The 20,961-nt window shown below is 46.3% G+C and overlaps 1 protein-coding gene and 1 non-coding gene across 3 annotated transcripts in view; one reads left to right on the plus strand and one right to left on the minus strand.

Moving 5' to 3' along the window:
• The window catches only part of SH3BP5 (SH3 domain binding protein 5), a 77,855-nt gene extending 58,027 nt beyond the window's left edge, over nucleotides 1-19,828 (minus strand). For both annotated transcript variants that reach the window (XM_008951678.5, XM_003826215.6), the window contains exons 1-2: nucleotides 19,247-19,828; nucleotides 17,478-17,540 (exon numbers count right to left, since the gene is read on the minus strand). In XM_008951678.5, the coding sequence (XP_008949926.1) occupies nucleotides 17,478-17,540; nucleotides 19,247-19,384 (201 nt within the window). In that variant the 5' untranslated portion in view covers nucleotides 19,385-19,828. The remainder of the gene's footprint in view (nucleotides 1-17,477; nucleotides 17,541-19,246) is intronic.
• LOC112439501 (small nucleolar RNA U13) lies at nucleotides 3,592-3,700 on the plus strand. Its single transcript, XR_003027775.1, has one exon. It is a non-coding gene; the product is annotated as a small nucleolar RNA U13 (small nucleolar RNA).
• Nucleotides 19,829-20,961: the final 1,133 nt, after the last annotated feature.

Consider the following 20,961-nt stretch of genomic DNA (forward strand, 5'->3'; position numbering starts at 1 on the left):
CTGAGGTCAGGAGTTTAAGACCAGGCTGGCCAACATAGTGAAACCCAGTCTCTACTAAAAAATAATAAAAATAAAAAAATAAAAAAATAGCCGGGCATGGTAGCAGGCACCTGTAATCCCAGCTACTTGTGAGGCTGAAGCAGGAGAATCATTTGAACCTGGGAGGCACAGGTTGCATAAGCCGAGATCATGCCATTGCACTCCAGCCTGGGCAACAAGAGCGAAATGTCTCAAAAAAAACCTGAAGTAAAAACATGAACCAATTTAAAAGACAACGTGGAATAAATAGCACATGCAGTCCTAGGATGTGGCAAAAATGATGGCGGCAACAGCAGAATAACTGGAGTTAGGGAAATCCAGCCCTAGAATGATAGGAAAGTCTCCATTAGCAGGAACATACTAGAATTCTATGATAAAAGGCACTATGAAAACATCCCGACTTACTGGCCAGTGGTAAAGGCACCTGAAATGTTCCATTCACTATCACTTTTAATGGCAAAAACCACAATTACTTTTGCACCAACCTAATACAAATCATGCTTTCTTTTCACCCATCCAATCTATTCTCTAAGAGCACTTGTGGCAGCTACTAGAACACACAAAGAAACCACTTTAAATAGCGCTTGGGTGAAAAGGGAGCAAGTGCTCTCCAGTGCTGGCTGATGGAACTTCTGTGACGATGACATGTGCTACATCTGTGCTATCCAACACAGAAGCCACAGCCACTTGTGGCCAAGCAAACACTTGAAATGTGGCTGGTGCAACTGAGTTTTGTATTTTACTTAACTTCAAGGGGCCAGGCACGGTGGCTTACACCTGTAATCCCAGCACTTTGGGAGGCCACGGTGGGAGGATCTCCTGAGTTCAAGAGTTTGAGACCAGGCTGGGCAACATAATGAAACCCCATCTCTGCTAAAAACACAAAAATTAACCTGGTGTGGCAGTGCATGCCTATAGTCCCAACTACATGGGAGGCTGAGGCAGGGGGATTGCTTGAGCCTAGGCGGTCAAGGCTGCAGTGAGCCAGGATCGTCCCACTGCACTCCAGCCTGGGTGACAGAGCGAGACTCTGTCTCAAAAAATTAAAACTTAATTAACTTAGTGATTTTTTTTAATTGTTTTTTGGGATGGAGTCTCACTCTGTCGCCAGGGCTGGAGTGCAGTGGCGTGATCTCGGCTCACTGCAACCTCTGCCTCCCAGGTTCAAAAGACTTAATGATAATTTAAATAGCTGCGTGTGGCTAGTGGCTGCCCTATTGCACAGCACAGGCCTAGCCCTAGATCCTTCTCTGCTTTGAGAGATCCTGCCATGCTTTTTGGGGGCCTCGGGATGCCTTCCCTCCTGCCTCTGTCTGGTTTTTCTTCTCAGTCCCAGCTCCTGCTGGGAGGGGCTTTCATAGCCCTGAGGGCCAGAGCAAGCTGATTCTACCTTAAGAATTCTGCAGCAGAGATAGAAGCACAAACAGTACACCAGGGCAGAGTCAGGGACCAAGGGAGCCAAACCAGAAAGGCCGAGGCAGGAGGGTGTAGGAGCCAGGAAGAAGCAGAGGTAGACAGCAGGGGTATGGATGAAGACCACCAGGGAGCTGGAGCCAGCCACAACACTCCTGCTCATGGCATAGGCCCAATTCCACAGCAGTTGGTGTCATCCAACTAGAAGACCCAGGTGAAACAGCCCCAAGGTGACAAATACAAATGGAAAGGAATGGAATAGGAAGAATATACTAGGATCTTCAAGTTGGGGAGAACTTCAAGATCACTGCTGGAAACCAGGGACCTAATTCCCCTTCTCCTGAGTCCTTTTCTTTTCCCATCTCAGGCCCTGACCAACTTCAGGAGTAGGGGCCCCTCAGAGTGTCAGCCAGACCTGCTACTTCCTTCTGTGAGGACTTGCCACCGTGTTTCCAATACAAGACTCCCTCTCTTATGAATCAGAACAGAGGAAACCAGAGGAGGGAGAGACAGACAAAAACAGAGGTGAGAGACAGAAAGAAGCAAATGTGGAGAGAACCATGAGGTGGCATGGGAGGGGCAGTGAGAGATGGCCCGGGTTCCTGATTCTAATCCTGTCACAACACAGTCATATGATGTATCAATCAAACAGGACACTTTTGAGAATAAGGAGAGGCACTATTAATAACTGTGCTGGGACCACAGGCATCCACCAAGACTGCCAGGGCCAACTGAAACATGTGGTTTCCATACACATCAGAGCCAGTGACACTTCCCCTCCCTTGAGTTCCATGAGACTCCTACAACCTTTCAGAAAATCCTCCCTTTAATTTAAGCTATTTGAGTGGGTTGTGGGACAAAATGCTGAATAGTCTAATCCCAGCTTGGGCATCGCGCAGCTCCAGACCCTCTGGGCAAGCCCTGTGCATTCAACAGCTTTTAGGCCAGATCCTAATTCTTCACTCCAACCCTTTCCAAGGCATCACACTGCCTGTCCTTATCTGAACCACCAAGAGGTTCCTTTCACTAAGAGGACAGAGACAAAGTAAGAAAATATAAGGGTCATCATGGTTTTCTCCTTCAAGTTTCCCTCCTCTGAGGTTAACAAGGGTCTTGGACCCTTTTAAGGCCTAAGTAGAACGAATTCCCTCCTAGACAGAAAGGGTCTGGTTTAGAACTCTGATCTAACTATGAAGTGTTTCCAAACAAGCAGGTGAGCACCCAGTTCCACCTCCTAGAACATTGCAGCCCTCCTTTCAATCCTTGGCCTGTGTCAAGATTCCATAACCAAAGGGAAGTGCTGCTATTTGGAGGCTGAGTTAGGGCAAAAGGCTCTTTAACTTTTTAGTTTAAAATAATTTCAAACTTGGAAAAAATGAGGGAAAGATGCAGACACCATGCCCCTTTACCCTGAAATATTTCAGGTGCATATTTCCTAAAGATGAGGCCATCCACTTATATAACCAGAGTATAATAATCAAAGTCAGAAAATTAACATTGGTACAATGCCATTAATCTGGTCTACAACTTTCTCCAAATTGCATCAATTGTCCCACTAATTTCTTTTATAATAAAGGGCAAAAATGGTTTTCCTGGTCCAAGATCCAACCTAACAGTCACACTTGGCATTTTGTTATCTAACACTCTTTCATCTGGAACTTTGTCTTTGTCTTTCATAGCCTCAATTTTTAAACAATATGAGCCAGTTATTTTGTAGAATGTTATTTGGAAAAGACTCGCTTTTTTTTTTTTTTTTTTTTTTGAGACGGAGTCTCGCTTTGTCACCCAGGCTGGAGTACAGTGGCACGATCTTGGCTCACTGCAACCTCCGCCTCCTGGGTTCAAGTGATTCTCCTGCCTCAGCCTCCTGAGTAGCTGGGATTACAGGCGCCCATGACCACACTCAGCTAATTTTTGTATTTTTAGCAGAGACGGGGTTTCACCATGTTGGTCAGGCTGGTCTCGAACTCTTGACCTCGTGATCCGCTGGCCTCGGCCTCCCAAAGTGCTGGGATTACAGGTGTGAACCACATGCCCAGCCAAGACTTGCTTTCAGTTCATCTTTTTTGTTGATGTTACATAGGCAACAGAATGGAATTGAACCAATTACAAAAAAATGTTTAAAATAGCCCAAGGTAGATTCTTTTGTAGTTCGTAAGTGTGATGACTGGGTATTCAAGTGCATGTGTGAGATATGCCATCCTCGAATTTTTTTATGATATGATGTGGACACATTACTCATCTGCTATGAAATGGAAAAAAAAAAAGCCCAAGATACAAAGCACCATGAACAAAAGAAAAACCTCATGAGCCCTTTAAACGTGACAGCAAGCACAGGGGTCAGTCCTACAAGGCCCGAGAGGATGGACTGAAGTTACATAACAACCCTGCATGCACATAAGCAAGAACGTGCTCATGCACACATCTAGAAAGACTGGGGGACCCAGTGCTTTTTCATTTATGGCCAAACACATGTTCTTAAATCCACAGGATTCTTTGTGTAAGAGGATATAGAAATGCTGAAACAGCTGTGTTTTACTGAATTCAACCACAAAAGCACTATTTCCATGTTTATGCCAGGAGGCTTCACATATTTCCTCAACTGCAAGACCTACGATTTTCTTCAAAAATTCACAATCATTAGATTTCAGACAGATTACACCACTGATGTGCATGTTTATTTGGGCTGATGTTTCAACCACCACCCAAGCTGTTATGAAATATAAGGTCCACTTTATAATTAGCACAAGTCTTAGAATCAGGGCGATATGGCGAGTTCATGGCCTAGCCTCAGAAAGCTCTAGAGATCAGTTAGTGTAGCCTGCACAGGAATCACACATCCACCCACCACAGCATTCCAGGCAGGCTGGCTGGCTGACTTCTGCTGGCTTTTGGATAACCTCCCTCCTGCCTTCAGCTAATCAAAATGTTAAGAAAGGAGAGCACAGGATGCAAAAGAGCCAAAGTCAAAGTCAATGGCTGTAACTTTAGAGACACAGGAGATGTGACCAGAAGGAACAACTAAAAACATCATTTCATCGGAATAGAACTAGGGGTGCGGGGGAGTGAGGTAGAGGACTTTCATTTTTCATTATAACTTATCAAGGGCTCTTTTAAAAAAACTATATTCAAGTATTGTTTCAACAAAAATAAAATTTTAAGTCTATTACAGCATAGATTGACTACAGAGCTTTTGTATTTCTCCAGCTGTCAAGAACAAAGGTGGTTCAAAATTTATTCAACATGTGGCTAGATCAGAATGCAGATCCCAGTCAAACAATATCAGGGCTGGAAAAAAGTGTGCCCATCTTTTAGTTTAGATGCTCCCATTTCACTGATGAAGTGACTGAAATCTCGGGAGATAAAGATCCTCTCCCAAGGATCTATACCTGATTAATATCAGGGCAAAGATTGAAAACCTGGTCCCCTAAGTCCTAGACAGCATTCTTTCATCTAAGCAGCCTCAGTGGGGGTCTCAGAATATGCATCTGCTATGCCTCCAAACACAAACTATTTAAGGGTATGGGCTCCAGCCTCAGATTTCTGGATTCATTATACATCCTGGCTCTACCACTCCCTGGCTGTGTGACCTGAGAGAATTGACTTATACACTCAGTGTCTCCCTTTCTCATCAACATTCTGAAGGACTGTTGTGAGAATGAATAGGATAAACTATAGTAGCCACTTAGCACAAAACTTAGCATATAATAACCTTTCACAAAACAGTGGTTATTTTTACTTAGGTGCCATTATTTAATAACTGGCTAAGGGGCTGGAGGAGGAAAGGATCAACATTTGTTGGACATATATGCCAGGTACCATGCCAGACACTTAACAAACATCACCATATTTAACCGTTAACAGCCCTGGTAAGACAGGTATTGCCCTTCACATTTTAGAAGGAAATTAAACCCAGATAAGCTGATATAACTTACCAAGACTGTACGGCACATTAAGAGGCAGAGAGAGAATTCAAATCCAGCTCTGAGCTCCAAAACCCACACTTTCCACCATCATATGCTATGCAGCTATGTAGTTTAGTTTCTGTCAGCTCCAAAAAAAAAAAAAAAAGCTTTCCTATGTTTTTGTTTTTGTTTTTTTTAAGACAAGAGTCTCGCTTTGTCACCCAGGCTGGAGTGCAGTGGCATGACCTTGGCTCACTACAACCTCCACCTCCCAGGTTCAAACGATTCTTGTGCCTCAGCCTCCCAAGTAGCTGGGATTACAGGCATGCACTGCAATACCTGGCTACTACTTTTTCTTTTTTGTATTTTAGTAGAGATAGGGTTTCGCCATGTTAGCCAAGCTGGTCCCAAATTCCTAGCCTCAAGCCATCTGCTGGCCTCGGCCTCCCAAACTACTGGGATTATGGGCGTGAGCCACTGTGCCCAGCCTCCTATGCTTTTTTGACCCGAAGTTTCATAACATTGAAGTGTGGTTTTAACAAGTTCCAAGTGGGGAAGCAGATTTAATTTCTATCAAATAAATGCAATACCGGGACTCTCTTTCCCCAGAGAAGACCCAGCAAAACCAGTGGCAGGGAAAGAAAACAGCACATCTATCTGGAGTAGCCCAAGGAGCTTTAGAACCCTACCACCCTGAATTACAAAGCAACAGTCTAATTACTGTAGTACCTCTGGCTCTAGGCTCCACTAATTTTTTCTAATAGGCATTGAAGCCATGCCATAATTTTTTTCTCAGACAAAATTTTTAAGAAATGGGCAAAGTGGCGAAGAATTCCCTATGGCAAGGCCCACAGCATTGCTAAAAACTGTCCATCTTGCCTTTATCGTTGCTGGTTTATTTAAGGTCACTGGGAATACTAACCAAAGTCCTTGCTTTGCTGGCTGGTTAACCATTAAAGCACCTCAAGAAGACACTGAAATGTGGTTGTTTATGAAGTCTCCCCACAGAAAGGAAGGGAGGAAAGGAAGAAAGTATATGTCCTACGGGCCTCAAAATAAGCCACTGTCTCTACATCACCATGAGGGTTGCAGTTTTCAAATATGGCCTACAATTCTTTGGCACTGCCCCAGGATCAAGAAGAATTAGAATGCAGGTGGGCTCATGACTGCTTGGACCAACAGATTATAATAGAAGAGCTGCTCTGAAGGTTTCAAGGCTTAGTCAGAAAAAGCCAGGAAGCTTCCACCTGGTCATCTTAGGACACTCACTATGGAAGGAGCCAGAAACCAAAAGGAAGCAAAAGTACCACACTAGAAAGGTCACACGTAGGCACTCTGGTTGCAACTCCAGCTGAGCTCCCAGCATAAGCTTTCAGAGCCAGCATCCTCTGTCAGACACAAGAGTAGGCCATCTCTGACGTCCAACCAAGCCCTCAAGGTCTACAACCAGGCTGACATCTGACTGCATAAAACTCCTCAAGCAAGGACCGCCCAGCTGAGCCCTCTCAAAACCCTCTCCAAATTCCTGACCCACAAATCATAGGCAAAATAGAACAGTTGTTTTAAGCTATTACGGCTTGGGATAATTTGTTAGGGAGAAACAGTAACCAGAACAATGAAGAAGAAAAACACCCCCTTTCTTCTTCCAATAAAGCCAAAAATCAAGTAAGAGAACATTAAATCTGTGCACTTCAAATCTAGTAAAATGAAGCTGAATCCCTTTGCATGCTGGAAACAAAAGGGTGTGGTGAATGAAGACAACCAAATCCCATTCATCATGCTTTGGTTGGGTTTAATGCCAAACAATAAAAGATTTATATTAAGAGGGCTGGGCTGCAGTTATAATAAACAGCGGATATTCCTCTCATTGTCTCCCTGATAGCAGTTTCTTTCTGTTAGAGCAAACATTAACATCTCTTAGATAATCCAGCAAAACACAGCAAAGGAAAAAAAAATCAGGCAAGAATAGAACAAAATTTTTTCCATCTTCCTTTAAGGAAATGAAAGAGGCTGACTTGCTGAGCTCTCCAAGAGCTGCTTTGCAAATTCTGTGATACTCTTGGTTAAAATGCACTTCAAAAAAGCAGTATAGTCTTTCATGTTGGAAACATCTATGTGGCAATCGGCAGACTAAGTAACTCTCAAAGAGAAGGGCTGGGCAAAGTTACCTGGGCTGCCTGCCAAAGGATGAGGTTCAATAGATGTTTAATTCATCCAGCCAAAACACACACACACACACACACACACACACACACACACACCCCACACTACGTTAAAGTCCCTACAACAAATGCTGACAAAGAAAAATAACAGCTCAAAATTAAAAGGCTACAGTCCACAGGGACCACATCTCTGTCAACTTGGGGATTTGAAGATTCTCATTAACCACAGGGATAGCAATGAATCCATCAACCCCCATACCGTGTCTTCTTTTGAGATGACACCTCAGAGTCACAGGGTAGGCACCTTGAATACAGCTGGGGACACAGTCACATGATTTGTAGGAAAGTCAGCGTGTACTGCAATAGCAAGCGCTTATGATCCTGCCATGGGTTTCAGCTGAGGGGCCAGGAGAGTTTGTGTATTATCTTGCTGATATTTGTAGCTTAAAAGGAAGAAACGCCTAGGATTTTTTAAGGCAATACAGTCCATGTCAATATTAGACAGCTATTTCTATGTTCTAGCCAATGGCCAGAACATGTTTTGGCCACTAATAGCATTTTGCTAATGTGGTTACCATGAATGAAGTTGTGCAAGAACCTATACGTGCCCACATTTATTGATTTAGAAATGATGCTAACAGTCAAATACACAGAGTAACTAAGTTCGAATATCTAAATATTCTTAATATTTGGAATGTTTTCCATTATATCTTGATTTATTGTATTTTCTAAATAAGCATATATATGACGGTTTCTTGGCTGTAGAAGATCCTAAAGTGCCTTTATAGCACTTTTCATCCTTCCATGAATTACAACTAGAGTAGCTTAACAATACACTAATTCATCAAGCAAACCCACAACATCAGGTTTTATCTACAATTAAGGCAGGAACAACCAATCCAAGGTTCTTCCCATCAGCCTTCATAGTTCCTAAAATTCCTTCCAGAGAAATTCATTTATTTGGCTTATAAAGACTTTTTTTTTTTTTACAACAGACTTCATTCCCCACCCCCATCCCATGAAAATTATAACAGATGGTCATTGTAAATATTTCAGAAAACACCAAGAAATGAAAACTAAAAATCACCAGCATCCTCAGCAGCTAGCAACAACAACTGGTAACATCTGAGGGTACATTTTTCTAGAGCCAGGCTTCTCAAACAATGTGGTGATGGATCTTCTCCCATCCAATCCACCGTAAATCAATACTTCTGTAGAATAAAAACAAACTAGGAAAGTAAAATGCCACCTGGATGTCACAACATCAAATTGCCAAAAAAAAAAAAAACTAAAGTCTTACTCTCAATTTCTGTATTTACTTCACCATAATTGGTAACAAGCAGTTCACATTCTTTGGCCCACACAAGAATAACTATGTTAGGGCCAGGCACGGTGGCTCATGCCTATAATCCCAGCACTTTGGGAGGCCAAGGCAGGCGGATCATTTGAGGTCGGGAGTTCGAGATCAGCTTGACCTACATAGTGAAACCCCGTCTCTACTAAAATACAAAAATTAGCCAGGCATGGTGGTGGGCTCCTGTAATCCAGCTACTTGGGAGGCTGAGGCAGGAGAATCGCTTGAACCTGGGAGGCGGAGGTTGCAATGAGCCAAGATCATGCCACTGCAGTCCAGCCTGGGCAACACAGTGAGACTCCATCTCAAAAAAAAGTAATAACTATGTTAGGCCTGTCTTCTCATATGCATATATTCTTTTACTATATATATGGTTTTATATATGCTCTATATAGTTTTATATATATTTTATGTATAGTTTTTTTTTCCCCCACTAAGTAGACCATGGCCATTTGTCCATATCCACACATCATCTTTTTTTAAAGTGAAAGGCCACTCTTAAAATGCTAACGCCCCCAAGCAAGGCAGAATCTTACATGTTCATGAGCCAACATGTGCCTAAGTGGACAGGTTCTGGGGAGGGAAAGGAGAACACAAGGTTGTGTTTTACCAGTGTCACAACTGTCCTCACGGTCAGTCTGTCCAAGAACAGACTGGGAGGCCGGGTGTGGCAGCTCATGCCTGTAATCCCAACACTTTGGGAAGCCGAGGCAGGAGGACTGCTTGAGCCCAGGAGTTTGAGACCAGCCTGGGCAACAAGGAGAGACCCCATCTCTACAAAAACAAAAATTAGCCAGGCGTGGTGGTGCACTCCTGTAGTCCCAGCTACTTGGGAGACTGAGGTGGGAGGATCACTTGAGCCCAGGAGTTCGAGGCTCCAGCGAGCTATGATTGTGCCACTGCACCCTACCCTGGGCAACAGAGACCAACACTGTCTCAGGAAAAAACAAAAACAAAGTGGGAGGCCGGGCGCAGTAGCTCACGCCTGTAATACCAGCACTTTGGGAGGCTGCAGTAGGCGAATCATTTGAGGTCAGGAGTTGACCAGCCTGGCCAACATGGCAAAACCCCATCTCTACCAAAAACACAAAAATTAGCCAGGTGTGGTGGCACATGCCTGTAATCCCAGCTACTCGGGAGGCTAAGGCACGAAAATCGCTTGAACCCGGGAAGCAGTGGTTGCAGTGGCAGAGATCACATCATTGCACTCCAGTTTTTGAGACCCTGTCTCAAATAAATAAATAAATAAATAAATGAATAAATAAATAAAGCAGGGCTCACTCAGGGAAACTAATTTTCACATTACAGCAGGCAGGCCACAGCGCAACGCCCCGCTGATCCAGTGACTACAACGTCCATCCTGCTGTAATCCTGGCCTGTACAAGCCCTCCCTCTGACCCCTTTCCCAGTGCCAACCTGACAAAGAAAGGTCATGGCAGGACCTGGGGGAAGAGAACAACAGAGCCACTGCCAGGCCCCATGTCCAGTTTGGCCCCAGTGGACATCTCATTGGAACCTTCTCTGTTTGCCGCGCCCAGCGGGTCTCAGCCCTCCCTGCCAGCCAAGCACACAGGGGGCCCTCTTGTCCACTCAGGCTGGGCAGCTCTCAAAGCACTCTCTCACACAGCATCCCTTACCATCCTCCAGGCTACCCAGGGATGTAGGCAAGAATTGCAGCCCCCAGATTCAAAGACAAAGAGACTGAGGCTTCCATGTGCCAAGTATCCCTAGAAGTCAGCAGACCTCTGATTTCAGCCTGTATCACCTGATGTCAAGACAGCTGTCTTCCCTCCACCTGCCCTTCCCCACGGCTTTGGGTTTTGGTTATTTCACAGCAAAAACTGAGACACAATCCCATTTTAAAGAAGAAATTGAGGCACAGAAATTACATAATCTGCCAGAGGTCCCACAGCTATGAAGAGGGAGCTGGGATTCAATGCCAGGCGGTCTGGCTCCAGAGGCCAAGCTTTGCCGGCTGTCCTATAGCTAAGTCACTCTACAAGTTTCAAATGTTTCTCCACTCACCTACTTCCCCAAAGGGAAATAAGCAGTATGGGGGGACCACTGAAGCCCAAGGCCTTCAGTACCACCATTCTGATGGCCAAACTTCAAGTCAGAGCTATGGGGGCAGTGCAGCAGCCCTGGCTCAGGCTACCCTGAAGAGACGCAAAGACCACACATGTTTTTTCTTTATAATCAGCCAATCACCAAAGGTCCTGTTAACAATCCACCTCTCCCCACCCCAACCTTCCTCAACCTGCAGACGATTTCTGTACGTCAGCTCTCTTCCTCCTCCACTTTAAGGCTGATGTTATCTCTTCAGACTATTTGCGGTCTGCAGGCCTCAACTCTGATGCCCCCTATTTCAACAAAGCTTTGGCCTCTCAAAGGGCCCTGAGTGACTCTCCTAGAATCCCCCTCACCCCACTACAATTGCTTGCTTGGATCCAGGAGACGGCAAGCTCCATGAGGCAGGGACGTGCCTGATTACTTGTTGACCACCCTGGTCCCCAGTGCCCCACACAGTATTTGCTGCAGGAAGGCCTCCAGGCCAATGTTTACTTCAACCAGATCTCACCTGCGTACAAGAAGGTCAGGCGTGTAGGGGCTCTGCCAGCTTAGACCGGGCAGCCTGCCACCAGGCCTGGAATCTGGTGCAGCTTCAAGAAACAGTTACTCCTCCCTCCCCCGGTCTATCTATTGCTTCAAACATTCCCTAGCAGTTTCTTCAAAGCACAACTGAGTCTTACAGGACCTAGTCCCTAGAGCATTCCACCCACACGTTTTAATGGAGAAAGTGCTGGGACGTATCACTGTCCTTTGATAGAGGAATTTTTCTCCTGATTTGTGCTAATAATTCATGAGGGAGGGGCCGGGCAGCTTCCAGTTTACTCTCACCTCCAAGTTTCTAAGCTCAAAACAGAGTTTTTGGTTGTACCATTGCTCCTTGGGTCCAAAAAAAAAAAAAAAGTTTTAAGAGAAAACATTTGCTGGTTTTCAGAGGGAGGAAAGGCAGAGATAATGAGTGCTGGCTTAAGCATGTTTGAGGAACACAGATACTCAGAAACAAAGATTTTTCAAACCACCCTGCAAGTGTAAGCAGAAACTATTCCCACCTGACCTGAGCAATGAGTAAAAGAAAGGACCCCTTCACAGCCCTGGAACAGCCCACTTTCAGAGCAAGCACGGGAAATGATGAAAACATTACAAATTGTGCTTAAAACCACATATACATGGGCATAAAATATTACAAATCTTTATTCTGATTAGACTTAGAAATTCTCAGTGTGGCTTCTGTTTTAACAAACATTTGAAAAGAGACAGACCTATAAAATAGGCATTTAAAAATTACATCAGCATATTGAGTTTTACTACCTCGCCTAGCAGGGCTGTCGCACACCTGAATGACCCATTTATCTCTGACTCACTGCCTCCTCTTCCATCCATTACTCACCCATGCCTGGCACAAGGCCCCCTTGCTGGTCCTCAGCTAAGCCAGGCTTAGCCCTGATGCGCCCTCCAGCTGGAATGTTCTTCCCCCACATGGCCTGAGGCTTGCTCACTCTCTCCAGACAATACTGCATTCCTCTCCCTCCCCTTGCCTCCAAACACCCACCAGCTGAGTCCCCTTCCAGCTCTTTGCCTCCTTTGTATACATCAGATAACCTACCATGTGTATTTTAACTTTTTATTGCGTTTTCCACCCCCTCTGCAATGTAAGCCTCAGAAAAGCAGGGACTTCTGTCCATTCTCTTCACTGCTCTGTCCCCATCACCGAAAATTGCCCCCATCACGTAGTAGGTGCTCAATAAATACTTAGTGAATTAAAAAGCTGGTCAGGCGCAGTGGCTCACACCTGTAATCCCAGCATTTTGTGAGGCCAAGGGAGGCAGATCGCTTTCAGCTCTGGAGTTTGAAACCAGCCTGGCCAACATTGCAAAACCCATCTTTACTAAAAATACAAAAATTAGCCAGCGTGGTGGTGTGAGCCTTTGGTCCTGGCTACTTGGGGGGCTGAAGCTGGAGAATCGCTTGAACCCGGGAGGCTGAGGCTGCAGTGAGCTGAGATTGTGACACTGCACTCCAGCCTGAGTGACAGAGCAAGACCCTGTCTCAATAAATAAATAAAGCTGACTGATCAATGGATCTGTGGGAAAATGTTTATTTTCCTAACTTAAAACATCAGGCTTATATCCAAGGGCTCTCTGGTTAAAAGGTTCCTCTTTTAACAGCTTGAAAAGGTTGGCTTTCGCTGATATAAATCAGCGTGCAAAGGGGACCCAGCACTGTTCAAATAAGGTCAGAGGCAAACCCAGGTTGCAGGAAGAGACAGACATCCAAGTGACACAGCAGATGGCTGGCATCCAGAGGCCCTTTTGCAATCTGGAATTTAAATGGCCAAGACAAGAAATGGGATGTTAAATGTGGGCCTCAGGAGCAACACCTCAGTCTCCAGCTACCCACAGACAACTGCACCACAGCGTGAGAGCGCATTAGCAGCTACCACAAGCCTGGTCACCAATGCAGGTTCATCAGACAAAAATCACGAGAGGTGCTGAACGCCCCAGATCGCAATCAAAAGGCAATGGGAAAGGAAATGGGGACAGCAGAATACCTTCCCCTGGGGGCCCTGAAAGTAGACTATCTCATTATTTGCCAATTCCATACTTGTGAATTCGTCTACTCGCTAAAATTTGTATGTAACCCCAAAATCAATACACGCAGCCCTTTCAGGTTCATTCACCGACATACACAGGAGCGACGTTCTGCCTCCTGCTTTCAGTGCCCATCCTGTAAACAAGTGTCCTTTTCATGGTCTACTTAGTGCCATGTCTTTCACACTTTTGTGCTTTCTTTGGTGATTTTGCTGTTAAAAATGGCCCATAAGGGAAGTGCAGAAGTGCTGTCTAATGAGCTTTCCTGAGCACGAGCAGGCTGTGATGTGGCTTACAGAGAAAATACATGTTAGGTAAGTGGCCCTGAGTTCAATGCTAATGAATCAATAGTATATAGTAAATATAGTGTCTTTTAATGGAAACTGAAAAGATTAATATTGATCAGTTGATGAAAATGTGACCACAGGCTTGCTCCAAGCCCTGCATTTTCCCTACAACAATGGTTCCGTATTCACTAATTCAGTGTTCACAACTTTATGGAATACAAGTACCACAAAAACAAGACTGTGCACGGTGGCTCACACCTGTAATCCCAGCACTTTGGGAGGCTGAGATAGCGGTGGGGGGCGGGGGTGGGTAGCGACAACACGAGATCCGGAGTTCAAGACCAGCTAGTTCGAGACCAGCCTGGCCAACATGGTGAAACCCCATCTCTACTAAAAATACAAAAATTAGCTGGGCATGGTGGCACACGCCTGTAATCCCAGCTACTCGGGAGGCTGAGGCAGGAGACTGGCTTGAACCCGGGAGGCAGAGGTTGCAGTGAGCCGAGATCACGCCATTGCACTCCAGCCTGGGCGACAGAGTGAGACTCCGTCTCAGGAAAAAAAAAAAAAAAAAAAAAGACTTGACTGTATATTAAAATGGCTCATTTTCCTGCCCCCCATCCTTGGGCATACTCCCCTTGACCACCCCAGTGGCTCACTCCCCCTGTTCTTCTGCAAACAGAGGCTCCCCTGCAGGCATCTGCTCAGGCGTCCTCCAGCAGCGCCCCTCCAGTGTCTCTGTCACACTTCTTACTGTAGCTATTACCACCAGTAATTATTACCCCCGCTGTGCTACTCACCCCAACCAAAAACGTAAACTCCTGGAGGGCAAGGTCTTTGTCTTGTTCACCCACATAAATGCAGTGGCCAACAGTGTCTGACAAGCAGTTGGTGGCCAGCATGAAGGGTGAAATCCCACCTGGCTCCTTTGTGACAGAAAACACCTATTAAACCTATGCCTCCCAGTGCCAAATGTAGCTAACACTTGAAACGTGTCTAGTCTCAACTGAAATGTGCCCTAAGTGTAAAATATGCCAAAGATCTTAAAGACTTAGTACAAAAATATATGTAAAATGTCAGTAATTTTTTAATAGCAAGTCCACGTTGAAATTGTACTGTCTTGGATATTCCGGGTTAAACAAAATATTTAAATTCATTTCAGCTGTTTCTTTTTCATTTTTAATGCGTCTACTAGGGAGTTTTTAATTGCTTATGTAGCCTGTATTATATTTCTATGAGTCAGTCTTGGTTATAATACCGTGAAAAGGCCAGCCAGCACCCCAGCCCAGCCCTGGCCACCCCCCTCACACCCTCCAGTTCGCCTCTCACACGGTTCCAAATGCTCTCCAGAGCCAGGCAGGAAACACCTGTCTGGTGGCTTCCTGTGACACACAAATACCTAAGTGTATTCAGAAATGGGATTCAGAAGTAAGGGCTAAAAAGAGTTTAACAGATTAACCAATTTCACCCCAAGAAAGTAAGCACGCTTGGGGCTGAGATGTGGGCCATCTTGTTCATTACCCAGAACAGTGGCCGGCACGTAGTAGGCGAGCAAGTAGAATCAATCAATGCTTTAAAAAAAAAAAAGACTATTTCCAGGATGGGTATGGTAACTCATGCCTGTGATCCCAGCACTTTGGGAGGCCAAGGTGGGAGGATCACTTTGAGGCCTGGAGTTCAAGACCAGCCTGGTCAACAGAGCTAGATCCCATCTTTACAAAAAAGCTTAAAGATATGAAAAATTAGCCGGGTATGGTGGCATGCACCTGTAGTCTCAGCTACTGGGGAGGATGATGCAGGAGGGTTGCCTGAACCCAGGAGTTCGAGGTTGCAGTGAGCTGTGATTGCACCACTGCACTGGGATAATAGGATGCAGGAACTGGAGGAGATCTGGAAAATGCCTGGGACTATAAGATGGGAGCCCTGCCTCTGAGGCGTCATAGTACCAGAAGATGCTGAGCCTCTGAGTCCTGATCTGGAAAGTAAATAGTCCCTACCCTCCTAGCTCTCCAGGCCAGAACATTCTATGATGACAGCAGTTTAATACAGTGGCAACTGGACTGTTTAATATAGTGGCAACTGGGCTCTTGAAACGTGGCTATTGTGACTGAGACATGGAATTTTTAGTCTTACTTAATTTTAATTAAACTCATTAGCCAGGCATGGTGGTGCACACCTGTAATCCCAGCTACTCAGGAAGCTGAGGAATGAGAATCACTTGAGCCCAGGAGGTGGAGGTTGCAGTGAGCAGACATTGCACCACTGCACCCCAGCCTGGGCGACAGAGTAAGACTCTGTCTCAAAAAAAAAAAACAAAATTTTAATTAAATTCAAATAGCCATACGTTGCACATGGCTACCATATGGGACAGCATAGCTCTAGGCTGGTGTGACAGGATGGAATGAGATAAAACGTGTAAAAAACACTCTGTAAATGCTAAAGCCCTATAGGAATGGTAAGAGTTTTGTTGTTTAATGCATTAGAAATCTGAGATCCTGAGAGGTTTCAGTTACCCCACATCACAGACAGACTCAATTCATAAGTGCAAGAAATGTAAATAAACACAGATTTTACTTTACTTGGGGAGAAGGACAGCCCATGCTCTTGTATACCTACGATGGAAATGGAGGTGGTTAGCGATAACCCTTCACACAACTCAGAGCAACAGGCTTTTTAATCCACATTGCTACATCCAGATTTGGTAACTCCAGGGCCTACGCATGCAGCAGAAATCAAGGCTGCCAGTGAATCCTGGTAGATTATATTCCTATCTCCCACACCCTCACTCTTAGGGACCATGTGCTTCTTGTCCCTTCCACTGACTTTTGCTATTTCTCCTGCTACAGAAACAGACTTTGCCAACAGCTCCCTGCATTGGGAAACTGCGCTGAGAGTCCCTTTGGGGCTCTGACAGTCAATTCACAGTCTCCTGAATACATATAGTGGTTGTTCAAATTTGCTGATGGGTGGTAAAAGCAACCACTACTGGAAAGGGGTGGGAACTAATCGGAGGCTGTGATGAATGCTAACTTGTTTACACTCCCGTTGGAAAATGCACATGAAACCCAAATCAAGTTTTAGTCTCCCAAGATTTTTCCCAGCAGGAAAGGCCTTCCCAGTCTAAACAGCTTTTTGTTACCATTATAATTATATTCTATGCACAAGCAGACAATAAAGAAATGAGCAGGGAAGCAGAAGGGGGGCGGGGGGTGAGTTATTAGGACAGGAAAGTCAAGAAATGGTCGAAGTCAGAGGAAACAACACAACACTTTCCAGGACAAATGGTAGGAACTGCCCTGAATATGTAAGAGATTTTGTGAGCTCATTCATTATTCTCCATTAAAGAGTTCGGCTAATTTTCCCCTCTGTCCTTTCAGTCACATTAAAACTTGGGGCTTAAGCGTTGTGTAACGCTCTGCACAGACTTGGTTTAGGCCCCATGGAGCTTCCATAATGAAAAACAACATGTGAAATTGGATCCACATGCGTTCCGCCCACAGGTTGAGCTCAGTGGTGTATTTTATTCTGTCAGGGAGCTGTTGCTCAACTCCCAAGGAGGGGGGTCCAGCAATAACACTCCAGCTATGAAGACAAAATTAACCAGCCTTGTGCCGGTGTGAGTGACATCACTTCACCAAGAACAGGAACTCAGCTCTCTGTACCTCAAGTTCAGTCTCCCGTCTGTTGATATCATCCGTGGACTGATTTAACTTCTCCAGTTCTCCCTGGTGAAGAAAAGAGGGAGAAAAAAAGACTTAAGGGATCCGTCTTTTGTTTCCAATATAACTCAGTCCATAACCTGAAAAATTACCCCAGCCCAATTTGCAGGAAAAGGAAGAATCAGAATTAATTCTTACGGCAAACAGTTGAGGCTTGACTAGAAAAGCAAATGAATGTCGGCATTTCTGAAACCATTTTCTTGAGGGTGTCCCTTTTGACAATGTCTTCAGAGACATTTGGAATTTGTCAGAGGTCAACTATTCCAAGTACATGCCTTCAGGTAAACCCCACCTGTTACAAATGGTTTAATGGCCTAATCAAAACAGTACCATCTGCCTTGAGCAAGAACTTTGCTTAGAAAACAATAAAAGACAATAAGCAAGGCCAAGCCAAAAATATAAACCCAGTGAAATCATCAAGGGCAGAATTCTGGTATTAACTCACCAGAATTATTTTTCTGTAAAGGGTGAAAATCTTTTCACACTGCCAATTATTCAACCTACTTAGCTGGACGTTTTAAACTAGCTTTAATCCCATCCCTTTCAATAAACATTTACAAACTGACATTTTGTAAAAAAGTATCCAACATGAACTTAACTCATCATTACTATGCAAACAAAGGATCTTGCTAACATAATCCCATACCAGTAACACACGATTTATTCCAAACCAATTACTTTAATTAATAGCATTCCTAATGCAAGGATTTTTTTCCCACCTGATCTTTATCTTGCTAACCTGACAAAACAATTCATTTAAACCCCAACCACTGAGTTAAGTGAGCTTTTAAATTGATCTGTGCACTAAAAAACCAATTAGGTATCCAGAAATTACAGAGCATGCTTAAAAGCAATTTTTTTTTTAAAATGATTTATTGAAAAGGTAGAAAAAAACGGGCCTTAGAAAGGGATTTGCTCTGCTTTTTTCTTAGGGGTGAAGAGGTGAAACTGTCACTCCTAGATCTCAGCTTGGAAATTGTTTTTTAATCATCTCTCTTGGAAATGGAGGCACAGCCAGCCAGCCCAATCCCCTCGCCGCCTCCACGCGTCAGCTTTGCGCATCAGTTGTCCCCGATTTCTTTTCATGCCCAACCTCACAACAAGGAAAAGCAGGGTTTTAAGCAATTTCAAGCCAGGCAGAACGTTGAGCCAGTGATGACAATAAGCCGCTCAGTTCGCTAACAATCAATCAGAGAAGGAAAACGGCTCAAGCCGGGCACCTTGGCAAGTGAGGACTCTGCACCCGGGGCACCGGTGCCAGCCCGCGCTGCAGGGGCGGGCAACGCCCACCCGCCCACGGTGCCCGGCGCCCACGCGGGCGACACCTCCTCGCAGAGCCTGGACGCCGTGCCATGCCCGCGGTGCCGTGGCCGGGCAGGGGTACCCCCGAGGATACCATGGCGCCCCCGCCCCCTTTTTCCCTTTGTTGCACATCCGCCCGAACCACCAGGCACGCTGCACCGACCCCGATCCTGCTACGGGTCGGCGGGGGGCTCCCCGCAATCGAGTCAGGCCGCATCCACGCGGGCACTGTAGCCTCCTCATTGTGGAGACGATGAAACGGAGCATACAGACCGTCTCCTGCCACCCTATGTGGCCGCCAGTCCCCGGACCACAGTTACTGGGGGCTGCGAAGTGGCTGTACGCGTAGACACCGACCTCCGTAGCAGCCCTGGCGAAGCCCGGATGCGGGGCGACCCCGCGCGCCCTACCTGGATCCGGGGATCCACCTCTTCTTCCTCCTCCAGCCCCTGCTCCATCCCCTCTTCCTCCTCCTCCTCCTCGTCCCGGGCAGGCGGCAGGATTTCGGCTGGCTCCTCCGAGCGGCTCCGCTTCAGTGCCGCGTCCATGCAGCCGGCACGCGCACCGCGCAGTGGGCTCCGGAGCGCCCCGGGGGTCGCGGCTGCCACAAGCTGGGCTGGAGCCGCCTCGCCACAGCCGGGCACGGTCGGGGAGCCGCCGGGGCCGACACCCGGGAGACGCAGCTCGCCGATGCGGATACCTCCGGCCGCGGCTGAGCAGAGGAAATGGGCGCGGCCGCCCCCTTTCTGCCGCGGCAGTCAGCGCAGCGCCCGCTCCGCCCCCGTCCCGCCCCGGCCTCGCGTTCCGCGGCCAGTCCCAGCTATCGAGGTCTCCGTCGCAAAACCCCAGCTCCCTCCACATCTCCAAGGTGGCAAAATAGGACAGCCCCCACCCCCTTGTAACTTAGCAGCTCGGATATATCTCAACTACGTAAGGCAAGCCTCCCGCTTTCCGGAGTCCCCTTCTCCAGCCCTCCTCCGAGGCTCGTGTGTGTGGTAGGGAGGCGTGGGTGTTTTCACGCTGAAGTCGCCTTCTGAAGCCTACGCTCAGTGACCCTGGCCCTCAGGACCAAGACTTGCCGAAACCCTGTACCCAAAGCACACTCCTCCCCTTGAGCGAACCTTGGGAATGGCGGAGGTTCCGTGCACTGATGCATTGCCGAAGGCTGCGGCCTCTCTGGGCGAGCCCCATACCGAAACACAGAGGTGCGGCGGTCCTACCTGAATAGCCAGGAGCATGGAGAATGCATTGAGCTGGGATTTAAGGAGGTGGCAAGTGTAACCCCTGTTGATGGGCACACTCTGGCCAAGAATTTATGAATTAGTGAGACTTCCTGCCCACCATCAACAAGTAGGGAGACAGAGTTGGCCTGGCAGACACAGCATCCGAAAAGGCCAAACTGAAGAGGCATGTGTGTGTGCTTTTATGAAATGTCAGGGCCACTGTGATGTCAGGGGAACGCAAAGGATGACCTTGGCAAAGCAGATGAGCACATGGCTGCTCACGTCTCCTTCCCTTGAGAAATGCAGAACGTGCACATGTTCTACACGGAGGCCTGTAGCCCATCGGCTCTGAGTTTGGAGGACAAATTTGCTTGAGAAAGGAGCTTCTTTCTGAGAACCTATCATCAAAGCCACCTTACAAAACCTGGGTCTGGCACAACGTGGTGGCTCGTATCTGTAATCCCAGCTCTTTGAGATGCCAGGACACAAGGATCACTTGAGGCCAGGAGTTCAACACCAGCCTGGACAATACAGCCAGACCCCTTCTCAAATGAATAAATAGTCCTGCTCCTGGTGGTTTTATCAGAAACTAGGCTAGAGGGTTACTCCTTGGACAAGGCACCACCCCATACACACTGGCACTGTAGTCCACTGTCAAAGGAAATTTGTCCTGTCTCCTGGAGGTAGTGCCATGGTTTATTTCTAAAAAGGTCAGACCTGTTCATTGCTCTTTAAATCAAGGATGAGTCAGCAATTCTGTGAGAGGTGTTTCAAAGCTCCTTGCTAAAGACATAGTTGCTTTTGGTTTTCCAATGATAGATGAAGCCAGGAACAAGATAGCCATAGGGGTCACTTTGGAACACAGGAGCCACCAACGTTCTCTGGTGGCTTGGAATTGAGCC

The sequence above is a fragment of the Pan paniscus genome, chromosome 2 (genome assembly GCF_029289425.2).
Source record: "Pan paniscus chromosome 2, NHGRI_mPanPan1-v2.0_pri, whole genome shotgun sequence".
Lineage (NCBI taxonomy): Eukaryota > Metazoa > Chordata > Mammalia > Primates > Hominidae > Pan > Pan paniscus.